Source organism: Podarcis melisellensis (assembly GCF_964234715.1).
Source record: "Podarcis melisellensis genome assembly, chromosome: 13".
Taxonomy (NCBI): domain Eukaryota; kingdom Metazoa; phylum Chordata; class Lepidosauria; order Squamata; family Lacertidae; genus Podarcis; species Podarcis melisellensis.
Window position 1 is genome coordinate 13,737,159 of NC_138545.1, and position 26,643 is coordinate 13,763,801.

Below are 26,643 nucleotides of genomic sequence, written 5' to 3' on the forward strand. Positions count from 1 at the left end.
TGGAGAGTGGGCAGCCAACAATGCTCTCTGCTGCCTTAACAACTCTGCACAACGCCATCCTGTCCTGGGTAGTACAGCTTCCGTACCACACACATAAGCCATAAGTGAGCACGCTCTCAATGGCACAGTGATAGAAGGCAAGCAGCAGTTTCTGTGGAAGATGGTTTTATGTCCCCTTCCCCACAGTGGGATGTCAAACAACCTCATTTATAGTTACTATGGATTGGTGAAGATGCACTGCTTTACCCTGGCCACTGTTAACAATTTTTGAGTCAAACCACTTCTATTGTTCGACGCACATTCCTTTGTTTTGTTTTTAAATATTTTATTGATTTTAATGACTTTTATGTTTTGATTTAATGACATATATATGGACTATATATATGTTGCTCACTGTTTTTTGGCCTTTGATCTAAAAAGTGTTATATAAATAAACCATACCATACCATAATATGAGCCAAGGACCCAAGTTCTAAAAGCCCACTGCATTTGTAATACTTTCTAGTGTTTGCGATATTTCCTAAAACATTATATTTTAATATTATGGACAGACTCGGCCCGTTTCTATATGTAATGATCATTGCGGTTCAGGTTATAGTCAGACCAAGAAGGAAGGGAAGCCATTTTGTTGCTATGATTGCATTCCATGTGCAGAAGGAAAGATTTCCAACCAGGAAGGTAAGAAAGGTTAAAAAATGCACACAGATTCACCCTTAAAATGAGCTGAGTAACAGCTGCAGAATCAGAAAGTGTGGAACCACCCATTTGGGTCAGCGGTTATTCTATTGAATTCCATCAAAATACTGAAGTAGTTAACAAAGTGCACAAGTATTTGCATTATTTCACAGAAATGACATTGAGTCAGAAATGATAAAATGTGTGTGGGGGGGGAGCGGTGTGGCCTTGTCTTTGTGAGCCAACAGAGACTTTGGCGAGTCAAATAAAAAAGAGGGATATAAAGCAAAAAGTCTGTGGAAGCCTTCCGACCACCTCTGACTCTCTTTAAGAGCATGTAATTAATATCTTCCTTCCTTCCCTCCCTCCCTCCCTCCTTCCTTCCTTCCTTCCTTCCTTCCTTCCTTCCTTCCTTCCTTCCTTCCTTCCTTCCTTCCTTTCTTCAGACATGGATGACTGTTTTCAATGTCCAGAAGATCAGTATTCAAACATTGGCCAGGATAAATGTCTGCCAAAAGATATAAGTTTCCTGTCTTACGGGGAACCTCTGGGAATCAGTTTAGTCACGTTTGCTCTTTTACTGACTTTCACTACAACTTTGGTGCTTAGGATCTTCATCAAGCACAGAGAGACTCCTATCGTGAAAGCCAACAATTAGACCCTCACCTATGTTCTCCTCATAGCCCTCATTCTCTCCTTCCTTTGTCCTTTGCTATTCATTGGCCAGCCCACAAAAATAACCTGCCTCCTTCGACAAACTGCTTTTGCAGTGATCTTCTCAGTAGCAGTGTCTTGCATCTTGGCAAAAACAGCTATAGTGGTTCTAGCTTTCATGGCTATCAAGCCAGGCTCCAGAATGAGGAGATGGGTGGGGGGAAATCTGGCCATCTCCATTGTTCTTTTCAGCTTCCTCATTCAAATGATGATGTGTAGTGCCTGTGAAATATACTCAGTCGCAAAGTGATTTCATGCTCTTTATTCAGCTCATAGTGGTGAGGAGGAATGAATGAAAGTCCCCTCAAAGTATCTGCTTTATATACATTATTTACACAATGGGCTGCACATGATTGGCTAATTCTGGAATTCTACTGTAAGCCAATCAGGTTGTGGATTCACTTCTATCTGGAGCATGATTGGGTGGTTCCTGCCAACCAATCATATTGCTGCATTGTTCTAGGACCAATCAGACTGCTGCATTCTGAATCCTATTGTTCTAGGACCAATCAGACTGCTGCCTTTTGGATCCTATTGTTCTAGGACCAATCAGACTGTTGCAGTTTGGATTCTATTCAACACAGTACATAACACCCCTCCTCTCTAAGTTCCAGTCCTGCCCGGGAGGTCGCATTCATAGTTCTCAAGGTACCCCAGCGGCCTACGTGTGCGTTGTGGCCTGGGGTGTTCCCTGGTCCGGGGTTCAGGTTCTGGCTCGTGTTCCAAGGATGCTGGCTGTGATGGGGCTGTTTGGTCTGGTGCAACCTGCTCGCTCAGTCGTAGTTCTGGTTCTGGTGTCCTTTCGGCCTCACGGGTCCTCTCTGTATTTACTGATTCTGCCTCTCCTGCTTGCCCTTGCTGCTCTATGGGCCTCACTGCCCCACTGTTCCCTTGGGACTCCCTTGACCTGTCCTCCTCCTCCTGGTTTTCTCCCGGGAATCGTCGCCGTATCTGGTCTCAGTGGCGGCGCCAGCATTGCCCCCCATCTGTTAGCACCTCGTACGACACGGGGCCAGTGACCCTGGTGACTGTGGCGGGTACCCATGCAGGGCCTGCCCCAAAATTCTTTGCATACACTGGGTCCTGGGCCTCGAAGGTCCGGGGGTTCCTGCCTTCCCCCAGCCCTACCTCATCCTGAGCTCTATCGGGGTGAAGGCGGTCCAATCTGATTGCAAGGCGCCGACCCATTAGTAGTTCAGCGGGGCTCCGGCCAGTCGTTGAGCTGGGGGTGCTGTGCTGTGCTAGAAGGAATGTGGCAAGGCGGTACTCCCAATCCCCTTGCGTCATGCGGCGAAGGGTGTCCTTGGTGGTCCGCACCATGCGTTCTGCTTGGCCATTGGTGGCTGGGTAGAATGGCGCCGAACGGATGTGGCGGATGGCGTTCTGCGCTGTGAAGGTTTGGAATTCTCCTGATGTAAATGCAGTCCCGTTGTCTGAGACGAGAGTGTCAGGGAGCCCGTGGGTTGCAAACAGCCTGCGTAGTACCCGGATGGCTGCGGACGTAGAAGTGAACGGTACCAGTGCGACTTCCAGCCATTTGGTGTAGGAGTCCACCACTATGAAGAATGTTTTCCCCTGAAAGGGGCCAGCGAAGTCCACATGCAGGCGTGACCATGGTGCTCGGGTGGACTCCCAGGACTGGATTGGGGCCCTTGGGGGATCCGGGTGGGATTCTTGGCAGGCCTGGCAGTGTTTGACCCAGGCCTCTATCTCTCCGTCGATCCCCGGCCACCACACATAACTCCTGGCAAGGGCTTTCATTCTTACTACCCCTGGGTGTGTCTCGTGTAGGGCTGTGAGGACCCTTTTGCGGAGGGGCTGGGGAACAACGACCCTGCTTCCCCATAACAGGCACCCCTTGTGGGCTGACAGTTCATGTTTGCGGGTTGTGTAGCCGGCGAATTCTGGCCCGGGGCTGCTGCTGGGCCATCCCCTCCACACCTAGTCCAGGACCCGGGAGATGACCCTATCTTTCTTGGAATGGTGTGCAACTTCTTGTGCCTGAATGGGGCAGTCGGGAAGCAGCTACAGGCTCATAACCTCTTGTGCAGGTGCTGGGTCGGGGCCTGTTTCCGGTAGTGGTAGCCTGCTGAGGGCGTCCGCATGGCCCATCGCCTTCCCAGGGCGGTGAATCAGTGCATACTGGTAGCTGGCAAGGAAAATTGACCACCTGAGGACGCGAGGAGACAGCACGTGGGGGGTCTGCTTTTCGGGGGCAAACAAGCCCAGCAACGGCTTGTGGTCAGTCACCACAGTGAAGGGCCGCCCGTACAAGAAATCATGGAATTTTTTTACTCCCTTCACGATTGCCAGACCCTCCTTGTCGATTTGCGAGTAGTTCCGCTCGGTTTCGTTGAGTGTCTGGGAAAAGTATGCCACCAGTACCTCTCTTCCATCCGGGAGTTGGTGTCCCAGGACAGTGCCAATGCCATAGGGTGAGGCGTCGCATGCTAGCACAACTGGCAGCCTCTCGTCGAAGTGTGCCAAGACCGAGTTTGAGACAAGCAAGTCCTTGACTGCCTGGAATGCGGCCTCCTGGCGCTGGCCCCACACCCAAGGAGCCCACTTGTCCAGGAGTCTGTGTAGGGGCTCCGCTACCGCCGCCTTGTGGGGAAGGAAGGAATGGTAAAAGTTCAATAGTCCCAAGAAGGCCTGAAGTTCAGTCTTGTTCTTGGGCGCTGGGGCATCACAAATGGCCCGTACCTTGTCCCCAGTTGGGTGGACCCCTTCTGCATCCACCATAAATCCCAGAAAGTCCACCTGAGGCACTCCTAGTAGACATTGTTCCCGCTTCACCTTGAGACCCGCCGTCTGGAAATGGTGCAGAACGGTGCGGAGGCGGTCCTCAAACTCCTCGGGTGTGGGCCCGGCAATCAACACATCATCGAAGAAGGGGGTGACACCAGGAATCCCTCTAAGGAGAGAGTCCATTAGATTCTGGAATATGCCTGGTGCCACGCTGACCCCGAATTGCAGCCGCTTTACCCTGAACGCTCCTCTGTGCGTCACAATCATCTGTGCCTCTGCTGTAGCCTCATCTACTGGCAGCTTTTGATATGCTTGGGCCAAGCCCAGCTTGCCAAAAATTTTCGACCCAGCCAGGGTGGCAAGGACATGGCTGACCACTGGCACTGGGTATTCATGGGCCGTGAGGGCCTTGTTTATGGTACATTTGTAGTCTGCACAGATGCGGACCGAACCATTAGGCTTGACAGGTGTGATGATTGGGGTTTCCCAGGGGGCATTAGGCACCGGCTCCAGCACTCCTTGCTCCACGAGTCGATCCAAACCATGCCAATCCCAGTAAGCTAATGTAGGGGCCCTTGACCACAAGCAAGTCCAGTTGCCGCGTCCGCCCTCTGTATTGCACCCTGAAGGTCCCCACCCCCATTGTGGGGACCTTACGTTTCTGGAAGTCCCGGAGGGTGAATGGGGCCGGCCTGAGTTTGGGACCCCCAGTAGGGCACAGTTTCCTTAAGGTCCTTGCCGAGATTATGGATAGAGTTGAACCCGTGTCAAGCTCCATGCGGCATGGGGCCCCCTCTATCTGTGCCTCTACATAAATTTTCTCTACGTTGGGGTGGGGCAACTGGTATACCTGGAAGTCCATGAGCTCCATTGAGTTGCCTTGGTGCGTTGGGCCCCGGGACCTGGGGCTCTTGGATTGGTCATCTGATGCCTGGTGTCGGGTGGGCCGAGCCCGACACACCCGTGCGATGTGTCCCAATTTTCTGCACTGCCTGCACTCTGCGTTGTGGAAATGGCAGGTCCTCCTCTCGTGACTTTCTCCACAGCTTGCGCAGTTCCCTCCTCATCGAGGCAGCTGTGGTATGTGGGCTGCTTGAGTGCGCTGCTGTACTCGGTGCACCTCCTCCCTGTCGGATCCTGAGTCGTTGGTGAGGTCTTCGTGGTGGACCCTCGGTTGGGACGGCTGGCTCGGCCGTGCCTCTTGCGTCGACCTCTCGGCAGCTTCCATTGCCAGGGCCTCCTCCAGAGCGACCCGGAACGTTAGGTTCTTCTTAGCGTAGAGGCGTCGTTGCAGCTTCTCATCCTTCAGGCCACCGACGAGGCGGTCACGAAGCATGTTCTCCAGCTCTGAGAAGTTGCAGAACCGGGCAGCTTGGCGGAGAGAGGTCACAAACACAGTTATGGTTTCCCCAGGGGCTTGCCGCTTTGTGTAGAAGGCATTTCGACGAGCCACCACTGAGGGCTGTGGTGAAAAGTGCCCCTTCAGCTGTTCCATTATTGTTTTGTATGGAACAGTAGCGACGTCTTCAGGTGCAAGGAGAGCCCGGGCGATTTCAAACGTCTCCTCTCCGCAGACGCTGAAGAATATTGCCCTCTTCTTGGCGTCTTCTTCCTCGGTGACCCCTTTGGCTTCTAGGAGGAAGGTGAAACGGGAGGCGTACGCTTCCCAGTCTCCAGATGCTGGGTTGAACGGCGAGAAGCTGCTGTCGGTTGCCATTCTGAGTTCCTTGGGTCCCGGAGCTGAACCTTGATACATGGTGCGAGGCAGCGGTGCGGCAGGTGGCGGTGCTGCGGTGCTGTGTGTGGCAGTCAGCTCAGCGGGATCCCACCTTCGTCGCCAGTGAAATATACTCAGAGTCGCAAAGTGATTTCATGCTCTTTATTCAGCTCATAGTGGACTTCCGGAGGCGGCGCGAACGGCAATGGCTGCCAGCTCCTGAACGGGAGAGGGTAGCTCCGTTGAAACGGGTCGCCCGCTACGGCGAAGCGGGGACCCATCCAGAAAAACCACAGGCAGCAGAAGCCTGTGGTCCTGAGACCCGGCGGGCGCCAAAAGCAGCCCCTAAAACGAAGAAGGGACCCCGTAAGGGGCTCCGGACCGCGGAGGGGGTAGCGGCGCTGTGGGTCGTTGCGCGATCAACGGAGCGAAGCCGCGTCGCTGTTGCCGGTGAGCGCTGACCTTTCTTCTTGAAACTGCTAACTTTGGAAAACAACAACCCGTGAGTAATCTGGACAATATACTTCTAAAGCCTCTAAAAATTGTGAATTTGGCTGAAAGCGGAGTGACGAAAAACAGGAAGTCCGTCTTCCGCTGACACTGAACTTGAAAGTAAAGAGCAGGAGGAGTGGAGACAAAGAGTAACGTTTTGCATTGACTGATCTGGCATCTATTTAAACTGTTGTTTCTGGCTGATTTAAAGACTTTAAGTGGCTGATTTTTGGACCTTCATTGAGACAAGGGTACCTGTCTTCTGTTGATCTATTGGATTACAAATAAAAGTAAGAAACCCAGGTACTGGAGCTGCCTGAGCAACTGAGCAGTCAGTCTGCAGGCTTTGGATACTTTGAATCTGAACTTTGGAACATACTGAGTTTGAATTTGTTACTTTGAAACACTTGTGGTCTAAGCACTTTTGGAAACAATGTTTGGCTTTAAGTTTTAACTCTGCTAAAATTTATCTTTGTGAAGATCTTTGGAGATCAATTCAGACTTACTAATTTTAATTGGATTGGACTTCCTCCCCAAAGACATTCTAAGCTCCACCTAGAGGATTTTTGGATTTACAGCAGTGACTTTGTTTTACTTTCTCTTTCCCGGCCTCCTGTTTGAGTGTTACCATCTGGGCTCTTACTTTCTCATGGGAACAATTCAGTTTGACCTTGGTTTTTAGATAACTTTGGAATGAGTGGAACAAGAAAAAGGGGAAGAACCAGACAAACAACGTTAACTTTACCGACAGTCTCACAGCGTAGATCATCTGTGCCTGCTTTGCCTACTACTTTGCCTCCTGAGGCAGAAGCGGCCTCCCTGCTACAATCAGGGGAGGGAGAAACTGAGGAATTACAACTGGAAGATATGGCCTCAGGAGCAAGTGGCACTATTTTGGAGAAAATTTTTGAAAAATTGGAGGCTCTGGACAGAAAGGCTGACCAGCAATCAGCTAAAATTGACTTAAACACAGAAAGTTTAAATAGACTAACTGGACAAGTTGCACAGAATGTTCAATCTATTGGAGAATTGAAGGAGGCTGTAGGTGAAAATCGGAAACTGGCGGAAGACACTAGCCAAAGATTGGGACAGCTTGAAAAAGAAGTAAGACCACTCAGCAAACAAGTAGGAGAACACCAGATCTACTTTTCCATGACAGAACTTCGGAACAGGGAGGCCAATTTAAGGATACGCTCAATTCCAGAAGTGGAAGAAGGTAACTTAACTGAGTTCCTTACCAAAGAATTTTCCAAGTTTTGGAACTTAGAAGAAAAAGACTTTAAAATACTATCTGCTTTTAGGCTTGGAAGACTTATAAAGAAGGAGAAGCCCAGAGACTGTTTGATAATATTGAGATCAAAGGAGGAAAGGGACAAGATTCTAGGCCTGCACTACGGAAAGTCACTGGATATTTTGGACAAAAGAATTGAAATTTATAAGGATATTCCTAAACAGCTGTTGGATCTTCGAGCAGACTACTCGGAATTAGTAAAATTGCTAAGGAGCAACTCAATCATCTTCAGGTGGGAGTTTCCCCAAGGTTTATCGTTTACTTTCAGAGGGAGGAAGATCAAAATTAGAACGCCGGAGGATAGAGACAAGTTTTTGGTGGCACACGGAGAAGATCTCCATAAGGGACTTGGATTACCCCCAGGGCCTGAACCTCCGGGGGTTCCTGCACCCTCGGACCCCCAAAAATCTGAGAATAAGGTACCCCCACAGCAAGAATAACCAGATATATTCAGGATGTCTCTGCAACTTTTGAGCTGGAACATAAATGGCTGTAACATTCCAGGAAAAAGGAGAAAAATCTTTCACATTTTAAAAAAGGAACATTTGGACATTATTTGCTTACAGGAAACACATGTGACCAGGCTCCACAGAAAAGTGTTAACAAACAAAAGACTTGGTCAGGAATTTATATCTTCGGATACAGTTAAAAAGAGAGGTGTGGTAATTTATGCAAAAGAGAGCCTTTCACCTAAATTTCTGTTTAAAGATGAGCATGGAAGAATTTTGGCGATAGAAATACAACATCAAGGGGAAAAAATACTGATATTAGGAATTTATGCTCCAAATGAAGGAAAATCGGAATTCTATAAGAAGTTGCATGAGACTATGCTGGACTATCTGGACTACAACAACATCATTATGATGGGAGATATGAATGGAGTTGTATCAACCAACATGGATAAGTCACAGAGCCAAAAAATTTCTAAAGATGGGAGACTACCAAAGACCTTCTTTGAAATGACAGACAATATGGACTGGATTGACATTTGGAGAGTGAGAAACCCCTTGGGAAGGGAAGGAACATTTTTCTCTGAAGCCCAACTGACTTGGACAAGAATCGACCAGATATGGATAACTAGAGGTCTGGCACCTAAGATCAGAAAGGTGGAAATCTGCCCAAAGACATGCTCCGACCATAACGCACTGAGAATGGACATGACATTGATTCCAACCGGTTCCTTCAGATGGAAGATGAATGATGGCCTGTTTAGAGATCAGGAGATTACTAAGAAGGCCCAAAAAGCCCTAAAGGATTATTTTGAGATCAATATGAACACCACAGTGGAAAAAAGAACTATCTGGGACGCAAGTAAGGCCGTGATGAGGGGGTTCCTGATACAACAGAACACAGTAAAGAAAAGGAAACAAAACGAAAGGAAAGATAAAATTTTGGAAAAAATCAAGGAGTTGGAGAAGAAGTTAAGACTTAATCCGAAGTCCCAGCCGATTCTGAGAGAAATCAAACTTTACCAAGCACAATATTGTAAACTGATAAATCAGGAAATAGAATGGAAAATCAAACTAATGAAACAAAAAACTTTTGAGTCGGCTAATAAATGTGGAAAACTGCTAGCTTGGCAGTTGAAGAGGAGACAAAAGTTAAACACAGTGACAAACTTAGAGATTGAAGGAAGATGTATCCAGAACCCCGGAGAGATTAGAAAGTGTTTCCAGAGATATTTCAAAAAATTATACACTCAAGGGCCACAAGATGAAGCAGCGATTAAACAATTTTTAAAGACAAATGGACTGGCAAAGTTGTTAGAAGAAAATAGATCAATTCTGAATGGCAAAATAACACGACAAGAGATTGAGCAGGCCATCCAAAACATGAAACAGGGCAAATCACCAGGACCAGATGGGCTGACCTCCAAGTACTATAAGACATTGAAAGACTATTTGATACAACCACTGATGGAGGTCAGCAATGAAATTTTAGAGGGGAAGAAGGCGCCAGAATCGTGGAAAGAAGCTTTCATCACATTGATACCAAAATCGGAAACTGAAAAGACACAGCTTAAGAACTACCGTCCCATCTCCCTTTTAAATGTGGATTACAAAATATTTGCAGACGTTTTGGCAAGTAGATTCAAGAGGGTTTTAAACAAAGTAATCCATAAAGACCAGGCAGGCTTTCTCCCAGGTAGACATATGTCTGCCAATACAAGGAACATTATAGATATATTGGAGCTTTTACAAACAGACATAAATACTAAAGCTGTTTTAATTTTTATAGACGCGGAGAAGGCCTTTGATAACATATCCTGGAAGTTTATGAAAGGGAATTTAAAAGAAATGGGAGTGGGCCGGGGGTTTGAGAATGGGATTGATGCAATATATTCAGAACAAAAGGCTAAACTGATAGTTAACAATGTGGTTACAGAAGAGTTTAAAATTGAAAAAGGAACACGACAAGGCTGTCCGATTTCCCCGTTATTATTTATCTCGGTCCTGGAGGTGCTCTTGAACACGATTAGAGGGGACAGGTTGGTGGAAGGGATACAGGTCGGAGCGAAACAATACAAACTTAAAGCGTTTGCAGATGACTTAGTTCTGACATTACAGGAGCCAGAATCCAGTACGAAAAGAGTACTACAACTAATCCAAGATTTTGGTCGGGTGGCGGGATTTAAACTAAATAAGCAAAAAACCAAGGTGTTGGGAAAAAACTTGACAGATATTGAGTCGGAACGGTTTCAGAGAGAGACAGAGTTAACTGTGGTTAAGAAAGTTAAATACCTAGGGGTAAACATAACAGCAAAGAATTTGAGTCTGTTTAAAGATAATTATGAAAAATGTTGGTCTGAAATTAAGAGAGACTTGGATAGCTGGTCAAAATTGAAACTTTCATTGTTAGGTCGAATAGCTGCTATTAAGATGAATGTATTGCCAAAAATGTTATTTTTGTTTCAGACATTGCAGATTGTAGATAAAACGGAGTGCTTCCGGAAGTGGCAGAAAGATATCTCTAAATTTGTCTGGCAGGGCAAAAAGCCTAGAATTAAGTTTAAGATATTAACGGACGCAAAAGAAAGAGGGGGCTTTGCCCTGCCAGACTTAAAGTTGTATTATGAAGCCGCAGCTTTCTGCTGGCTAAAAGACTGGCTACTTCTGGAGGACACGGATGTGCTGGATTTGGAAGGTTTTAACAATGCATTTGGATGGCATGCATATTTATGGTACGACAAGGTTAAGATCAACAAGGTTTTTAAGAACCATATTGTCAGAAAAGCAATTTTTAATGTCTGGACAAGATACAAAGACTTATTAGAAAACAAAACACCGAGGTGGCTGTCACCTTTGGAGGCTAAGGCCCGAAAAAGACCCAATATGGAGGCCAATTGGCCAAAATATTGGGAAATACTAGAAAGGGATGGAGACAATTGGAAACTGCAGAGTTTAGAGAAAATGAAAGATAAAGTGCGAGACTGGTTACACTATGCTCAGCTTAAGGAAGTGTTTAAGATTGATAAAAAGTTAGGATTCCAGGTGGAGAAATCGAAACTGGAGACAGAACTGCTAGAACTTAAGACCAAGGTACTTTCAAAAATGTATAACTTGCTGCTGAAATGGAACACACAAGACGAATTGGTTAAATCGGCTATGATAAAGTGGGCCCAGGATATTGGGCACAACATTATGTTTGAGGACTGGGAAAGGTTATGGACCACCGGGCTGAACTTCACAGCATGTAATGCTCTGAAGGAAAATGTAATGAAAATGATATATAGATGGTACATGACCCCAGTGAAATTGGCTAAAATATACCATTCGTCTGATAACAAATGTTGGAAATGTAAGGAAAATGAAGGAACATTCTTTCACCTCTGGTGGACCTGCCCTAAAGTGAAGGCCTTTTGGGAAATGATATACAATGAGTTAAAAAAGGTATTTAAGTATACCTTCACCAAGAAACCAGAGGCCTTCCTTCTGGGCATGGTCGGCCAGAACGTGTTAAAGAAGGACAGAACATTTTTTATGTACGCTACAACGGCGGCAAGGATACTTATTGCTAAGAGCTGGAAAACCCAAGATCTACCAACACTGGAAGAATGGCAGATGCAGCTGATGGACTATATGCAACTGGCTGAGATGACTGGCAGAATCCGCGACCTGGGAGAGGAGAGGGTTGAAGAAGACTGGAAGAAATTTAAGATTTATTTACAAAAGTACTGTAATTTGGTTGAATCCTAACAAGGAAGCCAGAGCAGAAATAACTGTCTACCATTAAATTATAATTTTTTATTTGAGTTTAACCTAAATATTGTATTTAAGAGCATAAACAAGATGATAATTTGCTTGGAAAAATTCGTTTTTAATGATGAAAGTGGGAGCGGGAGATGTGAGGGAGTCCGCAATAGAATGAAAGGATGTTATGAAACCTATTCTGTTTGTTAAATATGTATCTGTAAAAAATCTTAATAAAAATTTTTATATAAAAAAAAAAAAAAATATTCAGCTCATAGTGGTGAGGAGGAATGAATGAAAGTCCCCTCAAAGTATCTGCTTTATATACATTATTTACACAATGGGCTGCACATAATTGGCTAATTCTGGAATTCTACTGTAAGCCAATCAGGTTGTGGATTCACTTCTATCTGGAGCATGATTGGGTGGTTCCTGCCAACCAATCATATTGCTGCATTGTTCTAGGACCAATCAGACTGCTGCATTCTGAATCCTATTGTTCTAGGACCAATCAGACTGCTGCCTTTTGGATCCTATTGTTCTAGGACCAATCAGACTGTTGCAGTTTGGATCCTATTCAACACAGTACATAACAGCCTGGCTGATAGTTGCTCCCCCACTCCCTGATTTAGACAAGCACTCAATGACTAAAGAAATTGTACTGCAATGTAATGAAGGATCAGTCACCATGTTCTACTGTGTCCTAGGCTTCATGGGAATGCTGGCCATGGTCAGTTTCACTGTGGCTTTCCTAACTAGGAAGTTACCAGACAGTTTTAATGAAGCCAAGTTTATCACTTTCAGCATGTTGGTCTTTTGCAGTGTGTGGCTGTCCTTTGTTCCTACCAACCTGAGTACCAAGGGAAAGTACATGGTGGCTGTGGAGATCTTTTCTATTTTGGCCTCTAGTTTTGGATTACTGGGCTGCATCTTCTTCCCGAAATGTTATATTGTTTTTCTGAGGCCAGAGTTAAACAGCAGGGGAAAGCTTATTATAAGAAAGAATTAAGCATGAACAAGTCTATTTCACAAAACTGTTCCCCAAAGCCAACAGAGGAGCCCATGTAGCTGTTCTCCCTGGACTTTCCCCTGACAAAGTACTTTGATTAAGGGAAGCAGTGGTTCATGTATTCTAGACTCATAGAGCTGGAAGGGACCCTAATTCCAGGATGCTGACTACACATTTTGGAAACTACATTGGTTACATTGGTCTTCCATAATCAGCTTCTAACGTCTTCCTTCCCCAATACAACAGTGGTCCCTTATTATCAAGTGAAAGGGAAATTAAAATAACAGTTCTGAATATGGGACAAATACATTTTCTTCAACCATTCCAGAGGGAATTCTAAGCACTGAATGAATAATTACATTGCTTCTTGATCATTAACAGGGCTATAATTTGAGCAGCTGCTTCTCAAAAAACAATGGGGACTTACAGTGGCCACTGGTAAACCTAATGCAAAGTATATTAAAATTAATCAGAATTAAACAGACTTGTGATCCACAAGTCTGATTTTGGATCCTCCGACATTGCATCGTCTCAGGAAAATAAACTACCATTCAAATAAGACAATTTTTATCTTAGAGAAGATAAAACAAAGTTTTTGCATAGAACAACCAGTTGCCTTTGTATTGAGAATGGTGGTTTTAGTATTCTTGCTGATGGAACTGATTTCTTACAATGTATGTGAGGCTCACATAGCAAAATGCAAGCTCCAAAGTCCACACCGTCCACTTCACATGTATCATCAGCCAGGAGAGTTCCTCATTGGTGGCATTGTTTCCCATGGTGGCTTCATCTCCTCTCCAGCAAAATTCACTGAGGAACCCCCACCAGCGCTGCCTGAAGAGCTTGTGTAAGAACTAAGCCACTCATTTATCACAGTACAGGAATGATCAAACCAAGAGTTTCAGCCTCAGGATATTGACTGAGGCTGCAAACCTCTACCCATTTACCTACAGATAACCACTTTTCATTTCAGTGGGGCATAAGTTGATGTAAAATCCATAAGAATCTCGTGTGAATTAAAAGAATACTGTAGAAGCTCCCATTTCTCAACAGGGAAATGAATATACCGGTAAATGTATTGAAATGTGTGTGTGTGAGAGAGAGAGGGGGGGGAGAGAGAGAGAGAGAGAGAGAGAGAGAGCCCTTTTGAACAGCTGATTTTGATAGACTTTATCTGAATAGGAGTGTTAGTGAGAATGCATTAAAAAAACTTGTTCTGAACCTAAATGCTCATATGGTTTCATTTCCTGATCTTAGGCTAAATTTTTTTTTTCACAATAATGGCATATAATATTAAGTATAGAATTCTGTGAATTACAACCACCATCTCTGCCTCATGAGTAAGGAAGGGGTCATTACAGGAGAGAGCTCAGAAACTTTTTAAATGTTACGAAAAGACTTCAGATGTTTCAGGGAAAGACCCCAGGGGTTCCAATGTTCCTATGGGCACCACATTAGCAATCCCCTGGTCTAGATACCATTGGCCTTAATAGAATGGCGAACTGAGGCAAAAAAAAATGCATTTCTATAGGGACAAATGTCAGGTTCTGCACTTAGGCAGGAAATACCAGCTGTACAAATATAAGATGGAGAACACCTGGATTGCCAGTGCTATGTCTGAAAAGGATCAAGGAGTCAAGAGAAGTATAGTGCCAGAATCAAAAGAAGTAATAGAACAGCTCTATTCTGCCATGCTCAAACCACACCTGGAGTACTGTGTTCAGTTATGTTCAGGATATTGACAAGCTGCAACATATGCGGAGGAGGGTGACACGTATTATCAAGGGTCTGGAAGCCAAACCTTATGAGGGAACATTGAGGGGGTTGGGTATTTTTAGCTATGAAAATAGAAGATTGAGGTGATGTAGGATAACCATTTTCAAATATCTCAAGGGCTGTCACCAGGAAGTTGGAGCAAGCTTGTTTTCTCTTGCTCCAGAGGGTAGGACCAGAACCAATGGATTCAAGTTGCAAGATAGGAGATTCTGTGTAAACATCTGGAAGAACCTGCTGATTATAAGAATTGTTTGGCAATAGAATGGACTGGACGTTAACTCCCCTGAAGTCAATATGATTAACTACTGTGTTGATATGTAAAATGATATATCAGTTCCTTCTGATATTGTTTGCAACTCTCATTCTAGGGTGGTGCCTAAGGGTTACCAGCACATCGTGACCTTGGCATTTGCTGTAAAGGAGATCAATGAAGACCCTCACATCCTACCCAATATCACCTTGGGCTTTCACTTATATGACAGCTATAACAATGCAAGAAACACATATTTTGCGACACTGCTGCTTTTATCCAGAGTGGAGAAATTTGTTCCTAACTATATATGTGATGTTGAAAATAATCTGGCTGGGGTCATAGGAGGACTTGATTCTGAAATCTCCTTTTATATGGCAACTGTTTTGGATATCTATAAGATTCCGCAGGTAGGGCACCCATGTACAATACCTCTCTTAGCTTGCATAGTGAAAGAGGGTGAATTCACAGCACTAGCAGAGTGTATCACTAGCTTAGGGCAAGGATGAAATTGGAAGCAGAACCATATTCACCACCTTCAGATCCTTGGGAAATAAAGGTGGTACAGAATTAATATAAAATATAATAACCTAAATGATGGGAAAGAAATTCTGCAATAGCAGAAAAAAATATGTCACCCCCCTCAATCTCTTACACACACCTCAAGGCAATCCCAAAGACCAATGATGGGAGAGTGGGTTTCTTCATCACCAGCCATGACACCATACCCAATATGTGAATGTTTAGGTGGAAAGACTTTCAGATTAAACACACTCTGAAGGTATGACAAATTGCAGATATAATCCACTTATGCAGGAGAACAGTAATAGTACTGAGAAACTGGTTCCAAAGTGAAATAAATGTTCATAAATAATGTCCGAGGAGTTTTGAAAAACAAGAGGCAGAAATGGCAGTTCTGCTGTGTCTTGGGGTATGAGCATCGTGAAGATGAAAGAAGCTAGAGAGAAGAAATATGCATCCAACCCAAGTTGCAATTCTGACATGGCTAAAGTAAATAATGTCCAATGCAGGGGTAGGCAATCCTCTGTTTGAGGCATGGTGTGTCCCTCTAATCAGTTTTGTTCATCGTAGAAGACGCTGCCAAATTTTGCAAGTATAAAAATAAACTTGGAACATTGCCCCTCTCTGGCCAACAGAACAAATGCTTAACAAACTGGAATGGGAGATGACCCCAATTTTCAGCTCATCTGCATTTGTGTCTTTAGTATAAATGAGAAAGGAATGCAACCCCTGGTGGGTGGCAAAGGGCATGTCTGACTAAGAGGATTCATCAAATAATGTATATGAAAAGTTCAAAAAAACTCTGCAAATATTACTTTGCCTCTTCTCTTCCTCCATTCCCTCTTTAGCTCATATATGGCTCTGCTCCAGTGATGAATGATAAAAGCCCAGGGCTTCCCTTCTACCAGATGGCAGTCCCGGAAGCCCTTCAGTATGAGGGAATTCTCTCTTTGCTTCTGCATTTCAGGTGGACATGGATTGGAGTCATTGCAACAGAAAATGACAATGGAGAAAGATTTGTGCAAACCATTTCCCCAATGTTTACCAAGAGTGGTGTCTGCTTTGCATTCATAGAAAGGATCCCCAATTTTAGTTTTATTTCTGAAGTTGATGACATGCTACGTCAGGGGGCAATAATAAGCCAGAAAATTTTTAGTAGCAAAGCTAACGTAGTGGTTGCCTCTGGAGAATCTTATTCTATGGCAACTTTGAGATTGCTTTCATACTTTTCAGAACATGATGACAAGACAAAGAATGTAGAAAGTAAAGTATGGATAATAACAGCCCAGGTTGAGTTTGCTTCATTTGTCTTTCAAAGGTACTGGGATGCAGGAATATTCAATGGCGCTTTAGCCTTTGAAATTCAGATTAGAAACCCACCAGGATTTCATCAGTATGTTCTGCACAGAAACCCTTCCAGCACAGATGGGGACAGATTTATCAGGGACTTCTGGCAACAGGCCTTTGAATGTGTGTTCCCAGATATCACTGCAGACAAGGCAGAGGGGGATATTTGCACCGGAGAAGAGAAGCTGGAGAACCTTCCTGGATCACTTTTTGAAGTGAGCATGACAGGCCACAGTTACAGCATCCACAGTGCTGTCTACGCCATGGCCCATGCTTTACATGCCATGTCCACATCCAGACTCAGACATAGAAGAATTGCATACAAAGAGAGAGGGAAGAATCCGAATCCACAGTTTTGGCAGGTAAAGACTGAACATCCTTAACTGCAAAAGCCCTGTTACTTCCTGACACTCTTTGGGTTGCCAAAATCCTATTAGCTTGCTCTTTTCTCTCAGAGTCCAAACTCTTGGGAAGGTGTATTAGGAAGAACCCAGAACTGAATTTATAATTCTGCTGACAGAGTAGGAGGTGGCAGGGATATGGTGGTATCCTAGATAATTCCCCACATATTGTGCTGCTGGCAAATGGCAGCAGACCCTATACAAAAGGGCCATGGTGGTTGTGTCTTTCTGTGAGTAGGTACCGCCCTTTGTTTCAGGAGAAAGTATTTGTATGATGGAAGCTTTGCAGCCAAATGAGATGCCACTGCATTTGTATATAGCAGGCACATCCAACAGATAGATCACGACCTACCAGTAGCTCACTGGCCGTCTGTGGCAGATCACTGGTAGATCAGTGGCTCCCCTCCAAAAAGCTCAACAACTTTGGCTCCCCTAACAAAAGATTAACATTTTTTACCTTATCTGCCAAAAATGGTCCTTCGTCCTCCCTAAAAATGCTCAACAACTTTTACCTGAACCCCCCAAAAGGGGGTAGATCACTGCCAGTTTTTAACTCTGTGAGTAGATATATAGGAAGCAGTGGTAATGGCTGGGAGAGATGTTCAGCATTCCCTCTATCCCATATCAACCAAATCCTTCCTTAGAACAGGTGGTTGCACACCCCTGCATGTCTTCTGAGATTTTCTGGGAGACCAGGGTTGGGGACAAACCTCTCTACTCATACATATTTACTTGTGGACATTCAGAGAGAGAAGGATTGTAAGAAAGATTGAGAGAGATGCATGTGTCTGAAAGAAAATAGGTTGGCTCTCTCCATGCTTAGACCTGAATCCACTGACAGCTGAATGAATCATCCCCACTATTTGTTGTAGGCTATTCTCATAGGGAAGCTTCACCATGCATTAGACTGCAGTCTTTTCCAAACTGCTGTCTTTTCTGTTTTCAATCTAGCTCCATCACTTTCTGAGAAGCATCTCATTTAACAATACAGCTGGAGATGTGGTCTTCATCAACCAGAATGGGGAGGCAGCATCTAGCTTGGATATTAACAACTGGATCATATTCGCCAACCAAAGTTTTCACAGAGTGAGAGTTGGGAGGATAGATCCTCAGGCTCCACCAGACCAATCATTCATCCTTGATGCAGATGCCATAACATGGCACAGTTGGTTTAACCAGGTAGGGTTGCATTTTTTGCTAATTCAAAAGAGATTCAGTAGTGAATAAGCAATCATTATCCACCTGCAGGTCTTCTCACTGCCTTTAGAGCTGCAAGTTACTGAGCTGTGTATGACCAAAGCATCCAGCTACCAGATTAAGAGCCAAAAGATTACTGCTAGAAGCCATGCAAGGAATGGAGGCAAATATTTTATTAAGGAGGTTACAAAACTATATTTTAACTATAAAATGAAGTTAAGCAAGGCTAAAAGTGTAAATATGGCTTCGGGGAATCTTACTTCAGACGAAAATAGCAAAAGTTCAGTTGTCTCAGCCTAATTCCAACCATTAACAGTCCCCACTGCAAGCTGCATCCATGCAAATGTGATTTTGCATCACACAATCCTTCATTTGAATGTCGGTCATTCAGCCAATTAGAGCCTCTGGGTACATTTCTCCACCACAAGAGGGTGTGCACACTCACAGACATGAGAGTAAATGTGTGAAGAGCAAGAGACAGAGCATTAGGAATAGATGAATCAATTTATAAAAAGATGGATCTCAAAATAAGTTTTCAAAGGTATGTTTTTTTTTCTTAACATGCTGAGAATTGTATTACAACATTCCAAGAATTCTCATAGGCATTGCATTGCTTCAATCCAGTTCATGTATTTGTCCAGAATATTTTTAATGGAATTCAAAAAGATTGAATTTAACAACAACAACAAACAATAGCCCCACCTGGGTGGGTTTTCCTAGCCACTCTGGGTGGCACATTCAAAACTCTTCCTTAGGCAGCATCTACCTAGTATCTACCTAGAGTTGTCTACCTAGTGGACAACATACTCAAAAGTAACAATTATAACAAAATTAACAAGGAAACTAGAGTAACTTCAAAGTGTACATTAATGGACAGAGCAATCTTTGCAGAACAGATGGTGTACTGCACATGCCATAGCAATGTCAAGGGAATATCACATAACTTCAAAAATTACTATTACTAATACCAGAAGAAGCAATTGCTCTCTGTATAGCCATTACATATTACAGTGGTACCTCGGGTTACAAACGCTTCAGGTTACAAATTCCGCTAACCTGGAAGTAGTACCTTTAAGGGTACTACTTTACTTTATTTCAAGATGAGAACAGAAATCTAGTGGCAGCCATGAGAGGCCCCATTAGCTAAAGTGGTCCTCAAGTTAAGAACGGTTTCTGGTTAAGAACGGACCTCTGGAATGAATGACATTCTTAACCAGAGGTACCACTGTACTGAAATGCTGTGTCAGTTTAGTAAAGTAGAGAAAGGCCCGATTACTTAAAGGATTCCAAACTCATTGTTCTCTTGCTGAGCCTTCTGTTCTTTCATTTACGGAATAGACTCAGCCTCTTTCTCTCTGTACTGAGAGATGTCTTCCAGGATCCAGCAAGAAAGTGAAGGAGGGACAGCCCCCTTGCTGCTACGATTGCATCCCGTGTCCAGAGGGGAAGATTGCAAACCAGGATGGTAGGAAAAATAAATAGATTAAATAGATCCAGACACAGTACTTAGGATTGACAGGTGTTGTAAGGATGGCTGAGTTAAATGTTCAAAGGAGGAGATGATCTACTGTGTGTGTGATCCTGCCTTTTTGTGATCATTGCTCTTCAGATAGTCTAAATATGCTAATCAAATGAGAATGACAATGATTTGACAGGAGCTGGGTGGTATGTGGTTCAACTTAAATCTACAAGGGGCCTTGTCACTCCTTCTGACTTACATAGACTGCACCTAGGCTAGTGTAATGATACGTTCCAAAATCATGAGGAACCATTTACAGACCAATAGCTCTGAACCAATTAAATTCAACAATACCAGACTACAGAGCATCAGACAGTATTAAACTTGTGTTTTCATTTGAACAGAGCTCTTTTCTTCTCAGACAGATAGTCAACATTTCAGGAAGCTGATGTAATATGAGCTAAAGGTCATTTCCTTATTTTTTCCAGATATGAATGACTGTTATAAATGCCCAGAAAAACAATATCCAAGCAAGTACCAGGATGCATGTCTACCCAAGGATATCAGCTTCTTGTCTTATGAAGAACCTTTGGGCATCAGTTTAGCCTGCTTCTCTCTTTTCCTTTCCCTGATCACAGCTCTGGTACTAGGTACATTTATGAAACACCACAACACACCCATTGTCATTGCAAACAACCGAAACCTCACCTACACTCTCCTCATCTGTCTCCTGCTCTGCTTCCTTTGTGCATTGCTTTTCATTGGCCAACCTGAGAAGGTGACGTGCCTCCTCCGACAAACAGCTTTTGGCATCATCTTCTCAACTGCTGTTTCTTGTGTCCTGGCAAAAACTTTCACAGTGGTTTTGGCCTTCATAGCTACAAAACCAGAATCCAGAATGAGGAAATGGGTGGGGAAAGGACTAGGCCACTCCATTCTTCTTTCCTGCTCCATTGTTCAAGCAGGGATATGTACTGTGTGGCTGGCAACCTCTCCCCCATACCCAGATGTGGACATGCACTCAATAACAGAAGAAATTATACTAGAATGCAATGAAGGATCTGTGACAATGTTTTACTGTGTCCTCATCTACATGAGTTGCCTGGCAACTATCAGTTTTGCTGTGGCTTTCCTCTCCAGGAAGTTACCAGACAGTTTCAACGAAGCCAAGTTTATCACTTTCAGCATGTTGGTCTTCTGCAGTGTTTGGCTGTCTTTTATTCCCTCCTATCTGAGCACCAAAGGAAAATATATGGTAGCTGTGGAGATCTTCTCCATCTTAGCCTCTGGTGTTGGGTTGCTGGGATGCATCTTTTCTCCCAAATGTTATATAATCATTCTGAGGCCTGAGCTGAACAATAGGGAACAGCTAATAAGGAAGAAAAATTAAAGAAATAATAACTGTCCTTTGTTGTATCTTGTGCTTTTTTCTTTGTGTACAGTAGAATATTTGCAAATACATGTTCAACAGCTGCCTTATATGGTTTTTTCTAGACGTGGTAACTAATGATTGCCCATCATAAATACAGGTATTGACTATTGAATTCACTCCAGAGAAAAGTGTGATCAGGGGAACTAACCTCTGATGCTCTGAAAAAGCTGCCTTAATGCTGTATTGTTTTTAACACTTGATTGGAAGCTGCCCAGAATGGCTGTGGAGACTCAGCCAGTTGGCAGAGTATAAATTATTATTATTATTATTATTATTATTATTATTATTATTATTATTATTATTATTTATGATGATGATGATGATGATGAGACCAAGAAGCTGTCAGCTCCCAGGAATCCAGACAAAGTTAAGTGACATGATTGGTTTGCAAAAGCCTCCCTTTTGTAATTATCTCAACTTTGGTTCTTGGAATATTCCTCAAGCACCAGGACACTCCCATAGTCAAAGCCAATAATCGGAACCTCACCTATGTTCTCCTGTCTTTCTCTCCTCCTCTCCTTTCTTTGTGCTTTGCTATTCATTGGCAAACCAGATGAAGTGACATGTCTCCTACGACAAAACTACTTTTGGTGCAATCTTCTCAGTGGCAGTTTCCTCTGTGTTAGCCAAAACCACAATAGTAGTTCTAGCTTTCACGGCTATCAAGCCAGGTTCTAGGATGAGGAGATGGGTGGGGAAACAACTGGCAACCTTTATTGTTCTTTCCAGCTTCCTTGTTCAGACTGTTTTTATTACTGTGTGGCTGGCAACCTGTCCCCCATTCCCAGATGTTGACTTGCACTCAATCAATGAAGAAATTGTACTAGAATGCAATGAAGGGTCAAATACCATGTTTTACTCTGTTTTGAGCTTCATGGGTTTCCTGGCCATTGCCAGCTTAACTTTGGCTTTCCTAGCTAGGAAGTTGCCCGATAGTTTTAATGAAGCCAAGTTTATCACTTTCAGCATGTTGGTCTTCTGCAGTGTGTGGTTGTCTTTTGTCCCCACTTACTTGAGCACAAAAGGGAAACACATGGTGGCTGTGGAGATCTTCTCCATCTTGGCCTCTAGTGGTGGCTTACTGTGCTGCATCTTTTCCCCAAAAATGTTTTGTCATATTGCTGAGGCCAGAATTGAACAGCAGGGGACAACTAATACTAAGAAATAAAGAATAATCAAGTACCTCATCAAGTCAATCCGCACAGATCTGCAATTAAATCATATTAATTTCAATTGCATCAAAATAATTGATGATTGAAAGATACATTACAATTCACAAATGTTGTGTTTGGAGTTGCAACAAGAGTGATATAAATATGGAGTTCTCAACACACTGGGTGCTAACTATTGTTATTCATACGCATTGTACATCCATATAAATATAGTCCATAGCACATTGATTTTAATGGAAAGAAAATTTTAAAAAATCATTCCAGTAGCACCTTAGAGACCAACTAAGTTTGTTATTGGTATGAGCTTTTGTGTGCATGCACACTTCTTCAGATACATGCACATGAAAGCTAATACCAATAATAAACTTAGTTGATCTCTAAGCTGGTACTGGAAGGAATTCTTTTATTTTGTTTCGACTACGGCAGACGAACACGGCTACCTAACTGTAACTGATTTTAATGGGCTTGCTCTGAGTATGACTTCGATTAGACATCACCCTTTAAGAATAAAATTTTCTAAAATTCAATATTACACTAAAAAGAAGAAAAGAAGAGGCCTAGCATCTATCTCTCCCACTTAAGAAATGACTTTGGCTGAGATATGATAAACATGTTTTCTTTAAAATATTGCACAGCATCTTTGATTCAAAGCAAATGATTACCTCACCTGTAATTACCAGATTATTCAGAATTACATCTTCTCCCCTTCCCCAGGGACCTCCTCTGCCCACATGCAGAATCATGAAACTAAGACTGGAGGCTCTTATTAATAACTATGAACTTCACTTGGTTGGGTCAATATACATACAGAGACTCATCTGTCTGGCTTTGAATCAGCTTATTGAGTCACCATTCAAGTTAGGCTTTCCTGCTTAGTATTGCTGGAAAGCGATACTAAGCAGAAGTGATAACAGAAGAGATGAACTTGTGCCTAAATGACCAATCACTTGCAAGATGGTAGTGTTTAGGTTGCTGGTGCTCTTACTGTCACTGCAGGGGATGTGCAAGTTTCTTCCTCTTCCTCAATGTTCCCTCAGGGAACCTGTCCCTATCCTTCACAAATATTATCAGTCAGGAGACCTCATCATTGCTGGCATTATTTCTCAGATCTACATATTTTCAGATACCCTATCCTTTGAGAAACACCCATCTCAGGAATTTTCAGATTACCATATGTAAGTAGTTGCATGTTTCTTTAGAAACATATTAGATGCTGATGAACTTCACAGTGAACCCAGCCCTGGGTGTTGGACTTAACTGCAGTGGACTGACAAATAATTGGAACTTCATTTCTTTACATCTACCCCATCTGACCTTGCGTTTACACAGGCAGTGATCGGATATCTAAACCCATCCTCTGCAGGATATGTAGACTCAAAACTGCAGTATACAGTGTACAGTGTATCCAAATCTTTAGGAGATTTGGCAGAATTCCTGGAACAGATTTAAATAGGGATATTGTAAACACTTCGTTGAATTTCAAGCTACTGTTCATATCCACATATAGAAGTTGGTATTTATTTATTTTTTCATGTCCTATTTCTTTGTTGTGAATGCAGTGAGAAACATTGCAAAGTACTTTTATTTGCTGCAAAATCAAGGAATGCACTGACTAAATGGCATTGCTTAATCAAATCTTTGGGGGGAAAGTGGGGGAATAAATCCAATTGCATCTTGTTTGATTTACTGCATTAAACAGGACAGAGGAGCCAAAACTTTTAAGTTGTTTCTATTAGAGAATGTTAGTAACCTGCTAAACCATGGGCCAAGTTCAACCATTATTTTCTTACCTGTCCCCCTTCACTAAAGCCTAATTAGTTGTAGCAGTGGATAAAAAGGCACATTCACTGCTGGGTAGAGTAATCCATTGAAGATTAAACAAAGATCATTTTTTCTTCTTCTTCTCGAGACAATGCAGGCTTGGTCACACTATACAGGTCAGTTGAAGAATGGGGAGAGGGCCTGTGCACATCTGCATGTGTGTGCATGATGTTTGTGGTGTGTGTGCATGTGCACACCTGCATGTGTAGGGTGCCCACATGTTCTTTATTAATGATCCACATACTGTTTTATGGCAAAACACACTGCTGATGCATAATGAAGTGATGCAGCCCTAAGTCTGAAAAGGGGTTAGCCACCCCTGTATCAGATATATGGGAACCAGTCTGTGTCTGGTCTGCTCACTTTTGCATTTGTTCACTCCTAAATCTCTTTTCTCCTGTTTCGGCATTAATCTGCTCCTTTGTTTTTCAAAAAGAACAAACATCCCACAAAGAAAAATAAATTTAAGATTATTTTGATTTACCCACTTCGAATACTCATTTTCTTTTTAAACTTTATCGAAGAATTTTAAAACATTTACCAAGCCTAAAATATTGGCTTCCAGGGCTAATGCTTGTACAGATGTCGAGTAAGGCATGCAGAAATCCACATGGCATCAAAACAGGCTTGAAACTTATTTTACATTACTAATTAAGACCGCATCTTGAAACTAAAGATACTTAAAACTAGAGCTTGAAGATAATTTCTCCATCTTGGCTGCTATGAAACTAGGCATTTTTTATCCATTGGAAGAAAAACTCAAAGAAAAATGCTACACTGGTATTTCCTTATTAGGGTGTGTATTCTGTGTGAAAGAAGAACATGCAGACTACAAATAACTTTTGACCAGCAAATATTAAACATACAAAACACCTCATCCAGATTTCCTAGAGGTCAGAATAAATGAAAACCCCTTATTGAATTATGTCTTTTCTACATGTATTAAAACTACTGATTCACATACTGTTTCATGATCTAGTCTTTTACACCTGGGAAATGTGAGATTACAAACTATTTTTGAATTGGATACTGAACTGAAAAGAAGTCAATGTTATGATCTGAAGCAGATGAACTGTAATGTGGCATGTAACTCTCAATACAGGGTGCTGACTCACGTCTACCAACACATCCTGGCCTTGGCATTTGCTGTAAAGGAGATCAATGAAACTCCCCAGATCTTGCCCAACATCACGGTGGGCTTCCAAATTTATAACAGTCATTTCAGTGCAAGCTGGACCTATGAAGCCTCAATGGAGCTTCTCTCAAGAAGGGCCAAGGCCATCCCTAACTATAAATGTGATGCTGAGAGCACTCCAATAGCAGTCATTGGGGGACCTAATTCTAATGTCTGTCTTCATATGACAATCATCCTGTGTACCTACAAGATACCACAAGTAAGATGCAAATTCATTCACATCTGAATTTCAACTAATTCACACAATACATGAAATGCAGCCATTCTTTGAAATTCCTTCTCCAGATTTTGCAAAGCAGTTCTCCAATAAAATAATGTGTCCAAAAATGCACAGATTACGGTAAAGTGCATTAAAAAATGCACATTAGTAAAAATATCCTTAAAATGCATTGTATTAGTGATAATGCTTTTTAAAAATGTGCATATTGGGCAAAATTTGCACACATGTTTTGTGTTTTAGAAGAAATTTTCATGAGGCTTAAAAAGAAATCTAATTGATGTGGTTAAATAAGAAACTTAAGAGAAATATTGACAGATCCTTCCATTCCTAACACACTGATGGGTCAGATTTAGCCAAAGCCCAAATCCTGAATTGGACAAATTTGGGTGGAACTAGATGAGTGAGGTAGAAACAGTCCCAGATTGGGTCTGGCCTGCTAGAGTGATCTGGGGCTGTTGGGGCGTGGTCTTGGTAGGAAGAATGATATTTGTCTTCACATGGCTGTAGCAAGCAGTGCATTGAAGCACACAGTAAAACTGAGCAATTATATATCCTAGGCTGAGCATCTGGTGAGTTGAGGTTTAAATCCTGCTAGTTGCAGGGGCCTACTTCCTCAGCATGTTCTTTGCATGAAATGCACAGGGAAAGTAGACTCCAGTAGTTGAACACATAATTCAATCCTGCAGGATCTACTTAACCATTATGCTCCCGGCCAGAAATGAACAGAAGAAAGAAAACAAAACTACACACAAGTAATTGTTTTATATTGAAAACCATTCTTCTCTTCTCATCTTTTTTTATATATAAAAAAACCTTAGCTTATATATGGCTCTTCCCCAGTCATGAATAAAGAATCTCAAGGAGTTTTCTTCTACCAGATGTTCCCAAATGGGGACCGTCAATATAGAGGAATTATCCAGTTACTGCTGCATTTCAAGTGGACATGGATTGGAGTGGTTTCTCAAGATGGGGATAATACAGAAGGTTTTATAGACAATGTACTTCCAATGTTTTC

The 26,643-nt window shown here is 42.9% G+C and overlaps 2 protein-coding genes across 2 annotated transcripts in view; both read left to right on the plus strand.

The window, feature by feature from the left end:
• The window catches only part of LOC309354528 (vomeronasal type-2 receptor 26-like), a 59,157-nt gene that overhangs the window by 9,951 nt on the left and 22,563 nt on the right, over positions 1–26,643 (plus strand). The window lies entirely within an intron of this gene.
• LOC309354495 (vomeronasal type-2 receptor 26-like) lies at positions 548–21,398 on the plus strand. The gene is made up of 6 exons (XM_081884651.1): positions 548–678; positions 14,981–15,272; positions 16,233–17,093; positions 18,084–18,311; positions 19,668–19,794; positions 20,277–21,398. The coding sequence occupies exons 1-6, from the start codon at positions 647–649 to the stop codon at positions 21,176–21,178; spliced, it is 2,442 nt and encodes an 813-aa protein (XP_081740777.1). The 5' UTR covers positions 548–646; the 3' UTR covers positions 21,179–21,398.

Bases quoted from the DNA above. Each gene is read 5' to 3' on its own strand.
- LOC309354495 (XM_081884651.1), top strand. From the start codon at position 647: ATGTGCAGAAGGAAAGATTTCCAACCAGGAAG. The intron at 18,312-19,667 runs GTAGGGTTGCAT...TTTACGGAATAG, and splicing joins GGCACAGTTGGTTTAACCAG to ACTCAGCCTCTTTCTCTCTG. The intron at 19,795-20,276 runs GTAGGAAAAATA...TATTTTTTCCAG, and splicing joins GAAGATTGCAAACCAGGATG to ATATGAATGACTGTTATAAA.